We start from the raw sequence: 12,422 nt of genomic DNA, 5'->3' as shown, positions 1-12,422 counted from the left end.
AAATATACATACAGACATATGAATAATTATATAATTAAAGATATGTAGGCTATGTTAGGTGAATACACCTGTCAGTGACCCTGACCACTGGCATTGGCAAAAGAACTGGAGTTGGTTCCCGGATGCTGCACTGCAGCTGCCCACTGCTCCCAGTGTATACAGTAGGATGGGTCAAATGCAGAGGTCAGATTTCGTTTCAATGTATGTTATGTGCTGAGAAAGGACAATAAAGAATCTTCTTCTAATAATAATGTCTTAATAACTAGGAGATAACAAAAGAATAAAGAGATTTCAAAGACTTAAAAAATAAGGGACATGAATCAAAACAACAAGAAACGAGATATATCCCCAGTCATGCACACCCAGTTTTAATAAACTCAGTGCTGTTTTTCAACACATATATTGTTTTGTCTTCATTCAATGTAATTAGCACGTATTGTTATTGCGCCATTTGTTTTGGCCTTGGTGCCCCACATTTTGGCCATGATGCCCCAATAAATTTGTATTTATCAAAGGCCAAAGTGGCCTTGCCCTAAAAATGACTTAATTCCAGGCCTGTAATCGTGTATTTCCTCTCCTGTTTCTGTCCTCGGAGGGGCCAGTTGCAGTGTGCTGCTTTTTTATGTGCTGCTGCCTCCATTGGCTGATCATCTCTGCTGACGTAAGATATAAATTATGAGCGAAAATATGCACCACACAGCCAGAAAAAGAACCTCTTAAGCAGGGCAAGTAAGAATTTAGATGGGGCAAGTAGATTTGAGAAGTACTTGCCCGACAGGGCAAGTAGGAAAAAACCTTAACGTCGGACCCTGCTACTACATTACAAGATATTTTTATATATATTTAACAGGAGAGTGTTTTTTAACATGTGCAATAAATGCTGTTCCAAACATGTTCAATAAATGCTGTTCCAAATTCAAAGACATAATTGTGTAAATAATCATGATTTCAATATTGACCAAAATAATCGTGATTATGATTTTTTCCATAATCGAGCAGCCCTAAGAGAAATCATTCTAAGCCTATGAGAAAGCTTCTATTTGTATGTGAATTGCATTACGCTTTAGTAAATATATATTTATGAAAGCAAGAGTTGATATTTGCTAATAAACAACCACGTAAATTACACATTGTAACTTTAAAGTCGATGAACAGACTGAAAACTTTATCTTATGAGGTAAAACTGACGGTGACAAAGTTTTCCTTTGGAGAAATAATTTGCAGTTGGAAAAAGGTAATAAATCACAATATATTGCAGTAATATGGTATTGTGGGTCCTCTGGCGATTCCCACCCCTACTTATAAGGCAGGTGCACTGGTGACAACCGCCATAACCTCCAATTCCAGTGGATCTGTCCATTTATGGCTGGGCAAAACATCGATATCATGATACGAGACTGGATATCATCTCAGATTTTGAATATCGTCTTTTCCTCGATTTAAAGGCTGTGTTACAGTAAAATGATGTGATTTCATGAACGTACCAGACTGTTGTAGCTGTTCTCTTATTTGTCTTTACACACTTCACCATTATATCCACGTTACTCATGATTATATATCGAAAACGTCATAGTGTAAGTATTTTGTGAAAGCACCAATAGTCACCCCTACAATGTTGTCGCAATATGTCGTGATATTGAAGTGTGTGAAGCACCAAAAATATCGTGACTGCCCTGTATGGATGATCATTAGGATTCAGCTGAGGGAAATGTAACATCAGTGAAGTAAACATGAGGCCAACAGCACAGCGATGAAACCCGGCAACACTGCTCTGTGAAAATTCATGAGATTCTTGGAACTGCTGCTGTCACTGTGAGCTCTTGTTCGTTATGACACTGGATGCATTTCCATTTTTTTTCTACCAGTGCTTGCAATGGTTCATTATACTGTGTGACCTCCACAAACACACGCACAACATCAACACAGAAACGCTGCAGTTTTCAAGCTCTCCGCCCCCTGCCCATGCTTTCCCAAAGCCTGGGTCATACTGTAAACTGTTTACTGATCCATTCCTGTTGCTTACATAATGCCTGGCAGCAGCAACACTCACTCCAGCACTGATGTCGTCACTTACTGACACAAGACAATGCAGCATGCTGGAGGTGATGACCGCAACTTCCTACCCTGCTCCTCTTACATTCACCATCACGTTCGGCCTCTTTGTTCAGCACCAGTTGGGATGTAACAAGGAGCATGTTATCATTTATATCACTCTGAATCATGTGACATAAGATGTTCTGAGGTGTCAACACAGCTCGGCTGCTGTTTAGGACCACGATATGAGCAGTAAAAGCACCTGAAATCATTAAATATCAGAAGCAGCTGCACATTTTGTTGTCAAGTGAAGAATGTTTAGGTCGAGCTGAATTGTGGAAACCATTAATATTTTATTGTTCCAGCCTCTCAAATGTGAGGGGTTGGCTGCTCTTCTGTTTCATACCATTGTTAAATGAATACTGTTTGGACTGTTTGTTGGGCAAATAGGCAAGGGACATTTATTTGTAAAGCAACTTTCAAACACAAAGGCAGTTTGGGCCTCAATCTAAATTGCATTGGGGCCTAAACTGCACCACACTGCCTATAATTGTTGAAGCCTGACTCAGTCTGATAGAGCTGACTCACAGATCTGTATCATGAAATCTGTGTCAAGAATGCACAGGCAGAAGGCACTTGCTTGAATTGAGGGTGAGAGGCTGTTTTCCCTAATAGTGCATTAGTCACAGGGAAACAGAGACCCATGTGGGTAAATACGATCTTTGAGAAATCAAAATCACAGGGAGTGACACCAGCTGCTCCGGGAGCTTCGCCTGGATGATGAGCGGTTTGAGGCTTATTTTAGGATGAGTTGGGGACAGTTGACAATCTGTTGTAGATGCCTAATTACAGTTGGTAATACGTCAGAAAGAAGTTGAGGCTACAATTTGTAGAGATATGTCTTGCAGCTTTCCGAGGGCGACAATGAAAGACTGCTAATGTTAGCTTCACACAAACCATGTGTGTTACTATTTGTCGTCATCGCCACATGAGAAGGCCTGCCTCTAAATGCATCTCATTGGACAACGGGATAAAAGAGCGCTTTTTCTGCTCCAAGTGGAAGTTTTTTTAACTTGAAGCGTTCAGAGAGCTCCTTCAGAAATGTAAGGCACAACCTAAGGCAACACAAAACGCTTCATTCTTATTGAAAACCATCACAGAAAGCCAACTTCAGCTGCTAAAACACAGTCTGTCTTACTGGGGTGATTTTAGTGCTTTGTATAATGCAGCAAAATGCATTTTCAAATACAATAAAAAGGGAAAGAAAATCAATCAAAATACTACAGTGGAGTAACAAGTTTCCCCAAATTCAATAAAGAAATGAAAGCACGGCGAGATTTTAATCAGTTAAAGGCACAGCACAACAGCAGAGTTTTGAGTTTAGAATTTGAAAGTAGGTCAGCCGTCATTTAAGATGACATCAGGATGTTGGTTCCACCTGTGTGCAAGATGGTAGCTAAATATTCTGACTGCTTCTAAAAGACCTAAGGGACCTACAGTATCAGGTTTATATTTCAAGCATGTTGTAGATATGTTTTGTCTGGAGATTAAGTGATGTATAAACCAGCAGTAACACTTTACAATCTCTTCTGTAACTGTAGTCTTCTGGTTCTGGTTAGAGCTCTGGCAGCAGCATTTTGGTCTTGCAGTATCTTACAAAGTCAGAACCAACAATACATCTGCTGCAGTCCAAAGTGGAGCACACAAAGAGCTGTTTTTCAGTTAACTGCGTTAAAGCACAGCTGAGGGAACTCACTGGAACGACACACCCCTCAGGCTCTAATCACCAAGTGAAAGCAAAACAGCTTTTTGACACCAGCCGACTCAAATGTATTCTACATCCCAAAATTGACACCATTTAACACAAGATATGTTCTGTAGGGTTCCATGAGGACGCCAGTAGGGCTGCCCTCGACTAAGAATTTTCCTGGTCAAGCAGTTTTCATCATTTAGGTCCACTAGTCGACTGGTCTCCTGCATGTTTCTGATATGAATGTAATGATTAAATGATATATTTTGGTGGTTTGAGTTGAAAGTGTGAGAAAGAATAGTATCAGTTACATTGTTAACACTGTGCTACATTACAGAGAAATACAAACTGTACTAATGAACCTTCATTAATATAGGCCTATATTTTATCTCCACGTGCACGTCACACACTGAGCGAGCCGCCTGTTAATGACGCTGTGGGCTAATGGGCATGTAGCTACTTCCATGTTTCAGATGATACGTCATGTTTGTAGTCGACCAATGAAGATGAGTTTACATATCACCTTGGGTTCGTCCTTCACCTTCTCAAAATGATCCCACACTTTGGATTTCCTGCCCGACATGTTATTAACTAGCCTGTGGAATAACTGCAGGTACCAGCCCTGGAAATTAACCTGACTCCTGTCTGACTGCTGAGCGTGGACACTTCTGTGTCTGTCCTTTCAAATTAAAGTCACACTTGATCCAGTCATAATAGGTTTGGATTTATTTTGACAGGGCACAGCTCCATATAAAGTTTCACATTTGTTTTTCCTGCGACTAAGCGACCAATGAAATCTTGTCAACTAATGAGCTTTCTGGTCGACTAGCGTTCGGTGGACTATTAGGGGGCAGCCCTAAACACCAGTATAAAGTGAGTAAAAACAAGATTTGTTTTTTTGAAGAGATGAAATGATAACTTATTGCTTCAGCAAAACTGTAAAATACAGTCCAATATAAAAACAAAACAGAGTTAATATTGGCACTAAGATAGAAACATAACATATGGTGGTGATGTGACAGAACACTGTTGCACTCTAAACAATAACTGAATAACCCTGCAAAACTCTCTTCAAGTCAAATCAGTAGATTCAGGTCATTTAAATAATTGAATTAACAAGTAAGTCATTAGTCTGAACATCAGCCCCGACCTGAATGGCTGATATCTTGGATGTCTTGGATCCACCTTTGATAAAAGTAATGTCTTTCTTCACCACGTTGGCACTTTGATAATTACACTGACTGGCCTGGGGGCGATCAATGTAATGTTTATTCTTAAAGTGTCAGGAGAGAAACATGAACACATTTTTATACTCTGTGCTCCAGAACAGTTAAAATCTGCCAGACAGCTGACGGTAAGAAAGGCACAATGTGAGCTTTCATCACCTGGATGTAAATTAAATGCAGAAAATGTCATTTCTGCTGCTCAGGGTCTCTCAATTTAAACAGTAATGAGAGATGGACTTTGATGATGTCGTAAAGTAGCGTGGGATTGTGGGAGTTGTTGTCTTCATTGCTGAAAACCATATAGAAATGTTTCTACATCTGTGTAATGTAATCAACAACCACTGCTGAGGAAAATCTGACACAGCTCAGGCAGACATCATGTTATGGATTAAAGTTTTGTTTAAATTATGTCTGTTAACTTCTGGCCGTTTCATTCTAATGAAATAGCCGCAAGTCAACTATCCATACTCACAGTAACATTGTTGTAATGTTATACCATTACTGTACACATTAGCCTGGTGGCTGGCATGAGCCTGAGCAGTTAAGAGAAATCTGTAGCACTGTTCAGATTTCTTGTAATGTTATTGCTATAGTAAGCTGGTCGCTGGAAGAGATTACAAGCTCAGTGATCATAGATAATACAGACCTTGGTGAGTGGAAGATAAGGAGGCTGTGATCACATGCCAGCTATCTGGTGCGACAGTATGACTGATACTCAGCCACTGAGGCCTGACTGCCGATCACGGCGTCATTTATGTGTCATTTACAGCGCTGCTCCGAGGATTTCCTTTTGAAATGATGACTAACTGGAGTTGTAAATGACATGGTAGTTTCCAGGTATGACTGTTTGATCGGTGTCAGTTTGACTTTCCTCATAGTAATTAGACACGTCATCGGGTAAGCAGAATGTCCTGTGGTCAGACCTCATAATACATGACGTTTTTGCTATGATTTCTAAGTTGATTTATGAATATTTGTGAATACCACTTTGATGAGAGAGAGTATGTACTCGGATCCCAGCCTACAGTATAGTTTATAATGTGTTTGTGTTTGGATTTGACTAAGGTTTGACCCTGAGAAGAGGGGGCGTGTTGTGATGCACACTGCTTTAATCATGTTCAAAGTTGCTTTGGGTTCATGTTCCCTTTGAATGTGGAGCCTTGTGCTGTCTGCCAATATCAAGACCCTGCTTCTAAAGTGTTTGAGCATCTGTTCTTCAGTTACATTAATCATCATATTCCATATGTGACGACTGATAACCCTGCCACACAGCACCAGTCCTGGTGACTCAAGTCTTGTTTCTATTCTGGGTCGATCTCCAGGTTTTCCCACTTATGAGCTTCCTGTTAAAGGTTGTGCTGTTCGCAGAGCTGCTAATTGGACTACTTTTAGCTGTGCTGTGTCTGTGCCGCAGCACCCTTTGTCACCGTCTGCCACGTACCTGCAGCCACTTTACTAAACTGCTCCCAAAGGAAGACCCTGCAGTTGTGTTGTGTCATCCATTGAGAGAGTTCATCCTACCTATTACGTTTGCTGTATTCATCATGCTTCGTTTGATGAACGACAGGGGACTTCTGCTATCTAGCTAGCTAGCTAACCAGCTAACATTACGAGGCAGCATAGTTATACTAGCTGGTGTGTTATCGTAATGTGAAAAATGCAAGAATTTTGCAGAACAGGACAGATGACAGAAGCCAGATAATGCGAGCTAGCTAGCTAGCTAACAAGCAACCTGACAACGGTAATGTTAGCTATGTATGAGCTTTTTCCCCTGTCTCTTGCTCGGTGGTAGCCATGGCGACGTCTACCCCTCGCTGACAAGTCAGCATCTGAAATCCCTCGCTCCGAAGGGCTAGTTTCAAACCCACTACCCCTTGTTATGCCACCTACCCCTACACGCAAAAAGGAATTGGGACACCCCTACCCCTCGTGGGAACGCACAAATGTAGGGGTAGGGCTAAGGTAGGGCTAAGGAGGGGTATTGGGACAGGCCCTTGGACTGCCGCGTTTGGAGGGACAGCTCCATAATATAGCGGCTATGTGAAAGGTTTGCTTTCTAAATGGACAGATTGATATCCCTGAAGTTTAACTGACTTGGTGCTATACTGTGATGATTAAGTAATGTTTTTGAGCAGTGTGTATGATTATACACTGTCAGATGTTCGTATTAAATGAGGTGAACGTCTGTAAAAGTAATCGCTGTGAGCAGACTGTTCTGAATACACGCTACTGCAAGTGTGTACATTATGTAGCCTAAACTGCTACATGTAGCGTCATGCTAACTTCAAGGAATCTTGGGTGCTGATGTTGTTCATTTCTCCCTGATTTTGATCATACTCCTGGTGGAACAAGTTCAGTTGAGAAGTTTTTGGTTTAGAAAATGCATTTCAGACAGAGGGTGAATACAGGTGTTATAGCACAGACAGTATGAAGAAATTAGTGTTTTTTGAACATTAAGGTGTGTAAAGATGTTCTAGTAGAAACCCAAAATACAAGTATGGACCTGAAAATGAGCATAAAAGGTCCCCTAACTGTAGAGATAAGTAGAAGACTGAAAAAGCCTTGAGAAAAAGAAGAATTATGCAACATCCCCCAAAGAAATAACAGACAGAAGTAGGTGGTTGCTCCCATTAGGGTTCTTCAAAGGTTGTCTTGGTAATGCAGAAAATCTCTGATGAAGTAGAGGTGCATGAGGAAGAATGATATGAAAGTGAGCTCCTCAGAAAGAAAACTACAACACATAATTACAGTAACTCATAAATTAGGTAAAGCTTGATGTTTCAGTTGTAGAATTCAGTGACTGACCTGCAGTAATACTGTAGCTGGCCAACTGCCCCAAATCTTTCAGTATTAGTCCACTATTTATGTGCACAGAATTTTAATCCTCTTTAAATCTGCCAGGGAATTGTGTCAAAGTCCCATTCCTCTGTTTGATACACCCTTTAAAACCATGCAGGGTCAGAAGTGTGTCGATCGTGGATGTCCTCATACCATCTAGTGCCAGTAACTGAAACTGTCAATTTCCTAAACAACTAAATCTGTGCTGGAAATTTACTGTAATTAAAAATAAAGTGTGTTTTTTTTACTAACTTTGTGAGTCACTTGCGGTCCTTTCAGAATGGACCTGTGACCCACTTTTGGACGGCAACCCACCAGTTGGGAACCACTAGTTTACATGACATTAGAGAAAATGGATTTGTTGTGTTAGTCTGACTTAAACTGGACTTTTAAAGTACATGTAAACATGTTAGTCCAACTGAAATCGTACTAAATCAGATTTCTCAAAGTCGGACTGACACACCCAGATAATGTTATTGGGAGTCAAATTACTCCAGTCAGACCCAAACTGACCGAGGTGCTCTGCACATGCTCCACAGTTACTGCTCTGGGCTTTGATTGAGAAGTGGAATAGCAATAAATGTGTAACAAAAGATGAAGCTGGTAACAGCGTGGTGAAATCTACATCCAGAATCGTTCCAGAACCATTTTTTGGACAGACGAGGAGTCAATACATGAATGGAAGAAAAACACAGAGTGGCGATTGTTTGGTCTGGGACGTAATAGGTCAACAGGAAAAAGGTCCAATGCTAACAAGCTGAAAGGAGGCATATCTTCATCAGAGTCACGGACCTTTTTGTCCCTTTTGTCTCACGTTTTGTACTTTGCAGCATTTTAAGTCACATCTGTTACAAAGCAATAACGAAAGTCATGAAAAGTCCTGATTAACTGTGTCAAAGTTGAAACATAAGACGTGGTGCAGCAGAGAAGAAGCTGCTTCAGAGCTACAGAGAGCTGACACTCACTCACAGTCAAGTCACATGTTCTAAATGTAAACCGGTCTAGCAGTTTCTGAACAGTTGGTTTGGGTTTGGGTTAGACTTTATTGTACCTCGACATAGTTCAAGAAAAGGTTGCATCTGACTTAAAGGGATAGTGCACCCAAAAATGAAAATTCAGCCATTATCTACTCACCCATATGCCGAGGGAGGCTCAGGTGAAGTTTTAGAGTCCTCACAACACTTGCGGAGATCCAAGGGGAGAGGAGGTAGCAACACAACTCCACCTAATGGAGGCTGACGGCGCCCCAGATTAAAACGTCCAAAAAACACATCATTGAAACCACAAAATATCTCCATACTGCTCGTCCGTAGTGATCCAAGTGTCCTGAAGCCCCGACATAAAAAGTTGTTTGGAAAAACGTCATTTGAACTCTGTTTTTAGCCTCATTGTAGCCTGTAGCTCTGACTGCCTCTCTGTACACTGCGCTCATGTGTGCGCGCTTGTGCGAGGCCGTGAGACATGGGCACCGCCTTCATGTGTGCTTCACAGGCTGGTCTCATGTGGAGATATTTTGTGGTTTCAATTATGTGTTTTTGGACGTTTGAATTTGGGCATAGTGGGGAGTTGTGTTGCTACCCCCTCTCCCCTTGGATCTCCGCAAGGGATGTGAGGACTCTAAAACTTCACTTGAGCCTCCCTCGGCATATGGGTGAGTAGATAATGGCTGAATTTTTATTTTTTGGTGCACTATCCCTTCAACCAATCAATGATTTGATCCACCAAGCAGGAAACACACACAGTGTTTGTGACCAACAGGTGCAGCTGGGTCTGTTTATAATGGAGGTGACTGCAGGCAGAGACAGTCAGCTGCGTCAGAGCCAAAGTAGCACAGTATTCAATGAATTACATTTATCAGCTGAGAAAAAAAACGCATTGATGAAGGTGGTGACTCCAAGGCTGCGGTGATGTGGTTATTGTAACTGGCTCTATACAGCATGTTCTTTTCCTGATATTGTACAGCTTAACTTTATTTATCCTGAACAGCAGAGAGACAGATTGTGAGGATGATGTCATCTAGAGACAAAGCCTGATGATGCTAGACAGTGAATAATGGAACAACTGCTGGGTCGCGGCTTTACTGAGATATGATTACTTTTATTTTTGGACACAAATGTCCTAAATTTAGCTAATAAATATCAAGTCAAGCACTGTACTGTTGAAACTGTAAAATGAGACAAACAAAAATGTTAAAAGATTAACCCTCGTCCTGACCCTTTGTGTCTCTGAGTCCTCCTTAATTCTCTCTCTGCTCTCTTTGTGCAGCTACTCAGTGAAAAGATCAGCGGGGCAGAGGGGACGAAGCTCGATGAAGACTTCATGGAGATGGAGAGGGTGAGTTCAGTACTGTCTGCTCAGCAGGTAACATAATGTATAGCGTTACACATGGTGGCACTGGGTTGATTTCATTTAGTACAGGCAGGAGATAAGAGTGTCCAACTGAAAGTCCTTTTCTACTCATCTTCAGCTTCGGTGATGGTCACTGATTTTCTAAATTTCAATGTCCAAAACAAACAAGCAGTAACTAGTAACTAGAAGTAACTATGCCGATATTAAAACAATTACTAGTAATTTTTGATAATGAGCCCAGTTTAAAATGAATCATGAACTGAATGTAAAGTTTCAAATACTCTATAGAACAAGAAAATATTTACACACAACTACAATATCTCTAATTTTTAACGTTCTTGTCTCGCTCTCATCAGAAAATTGACGTGACCAACAAGTCTGTGTTTGACCTCTTGGCCAAAACACAAGAATACCTCCAGCCTAACCCAGGTAACAAAAAAAAGATGCATCATACTTTATTTTGCTGTTATTTAATCTGCCACTACATTTTACACTGTGACGCAAAATGAGTCCAATATGTGATTTATTCATTGTTTTCCATCGCAGCCTCTCGAGCCAAACTGAACATGCTGAACACAGTATCAAAGATCCGAGGACAGGTGAAGACCACCGGCTACCCTCAGACTGAAGGCCTGCTGGGAGACTGCATGCTGCGCTACGGCCATGAGCTGGGAGAGGACTCCGTTTTTGGTACTCTTTCTCATGTTCCAGAAATTCTTAGATAGTGGCGGAAAGCACTGAAATATTATAACAAGTTAATATTTAAAAGCAAAGTGACTAAAGGGGCAAGTGAGAAATTTCTATCCTGAAAATTTTAGACTTTGAATCCACTAAATGTAGGGTTTCAAAATGAGTATTTGTCTCTCTGTCCTGCAGGCTGTGCTCTGGTGGACATGGGTGAGGCCATGAGGCAGATGGCAGATGTGAAGGACTCTCTGGACATAAACGTCAAACAGAACTTTATTGACCCTCTGCAGAATCTACAGGACAAGGACCTCAAAGAGATCACGGTACGTCACAGCGTCCTGTAACTGAACTTATACAAAGTGAAACACAAGCTACAGTATAATTCTGTTCTGATGAGTGTTTGCACCACAGGGGAAATGTGACAACACTTCCAGGATGTGCCAAGAAGTGTTTGTAATCTGTTGTCGGAGCAGTGTGATCGTGCATCTGCTTTAATGTTACAGTCATTTCATTTACAGTATGCAAACAGTGTGTTTTAGGTTTTCGGTTCATTTGATCCCGCTATTAATACCACACCATAAAACCACCCGTTAAAGACAGGAGGTCATGCTGCTTGCGCTGAACCTGGGGTGTTTATTAATTTTATCTGGTTTCACAAAGAACTCATGAACAACTGATTATAAGCACTATTACTTTATTATTTATGACTGTTAGTCTGTGGTTGATTTGTTTCACTCACTTTTTAATGAAACTTAGGGCTGGGCGGTATGACAAAATTTTCATATCACTTTTTTTTTTTTTTTTTAAATCATATCGGTTTCATGGTATTTGACGGTATTTTGCTCGGGTTCGGCCCACTTGACATGCTGCTGTGTTTTGCTATGGCCTATTCAAGTGCTGGAATTTGTTATTTACGTGACGCCTGAATGCAACACAGGCTCCGCTCCATTATTGCCATGCTTGGTTATAATTGTCTTGGACTCGGGTCGCCTTCGGTCAGGAAAATGCGACCCAAGAGGGCAGAGGAGAGTTGTAAACGGCGGTGTGTAGTTGCATACAGGGGAAATACTGCTCTTTTTGGTATGAGTTCTTCTGGGTCATCGTGTACAGTTGCTTTGCTTTCAGGACTCTCTCCCGCAACCATTCTCGCCTCTAAACTTTTCTCTATGCTCTCACTCTCGCCAGCTCTAGCACGCCTGTGGTATGCAGCGGTGAAATGGGTCACCACTGAAACACTTTCCCGCCGCGCACATTCTGGACATTGTTTGGGCTATTCACCGGTATTGAAAAATTCATTTCATAACGAAAATACGAACCGGTTTTCAGTACGAATGGGTTTACAGCCCAGCCCTAATGAAACTTCAAAAGTAGTTGGAGCCTTATCTCTTTAGTGTCTAAAATATCAGGTTAAATTCCTGCACGATAGCATGGTCACGAGAGAGTAGGGCTGTACTTGACTCAGAATTATGTCAGTCCAATCAGATTTAGCTTTTCAATATATTCATATTAAAGTTAAAGTTTTAACTTTAATATGAATA

General features: G+C 41.1%; 1 protein-coding gene across 2 annotated transcripts in view; it reads left to right on the top strand.

Moving 5' to 3' along the window:
- sh3gl3a (SH3-domain GRB2-like 3a) overlaps positions 1–12,422 on the top strand; it is a 46,272-nt gene that overhangs the window by 27,763 nt on the left and 6,087 nt on the right. For both annotated transcript variants that reach the window (XM_033632917.2, XM_033632774.2), the window contains exons 2-5: positions 10,114–10,182; positions 10,554–10,626; positions 10,744–10,887; positions 11,074–11,207. In XM_033632917.2, the coding sequence (XP_033488808.1) occupies positions 10,114–10,182; positions 10,554–10,626; positions 10,744–10,887; positions 11,074–11,207 (420 nt within the window). The remainder of the gene's footprint in view (positions 1–10,113; positions 10,183–10,553; positions 10,627–10,743; positions 10,888–11,073; positions 11,208–12,422) is intronic.

This window comes from Epinephelus lanceolatus, chromosome 2, assembly GCF_041903045.1.
Source record: "Epinephelus lanceolatus isolate andai-2023 chromosome 2, ASM4190304v1, whole genome shotgun sequence".
Taxonomy (NCBI): domain Eukaryota; kingdom Metazoa; phylum Chordata; class Actinopteri; order Perciformes; family Serranidae; genus Epinephelus; species Epinephelus lanceolatus.
This window is presented reverse-complemented; position numbering and strand designations above follow the sequence as displayed.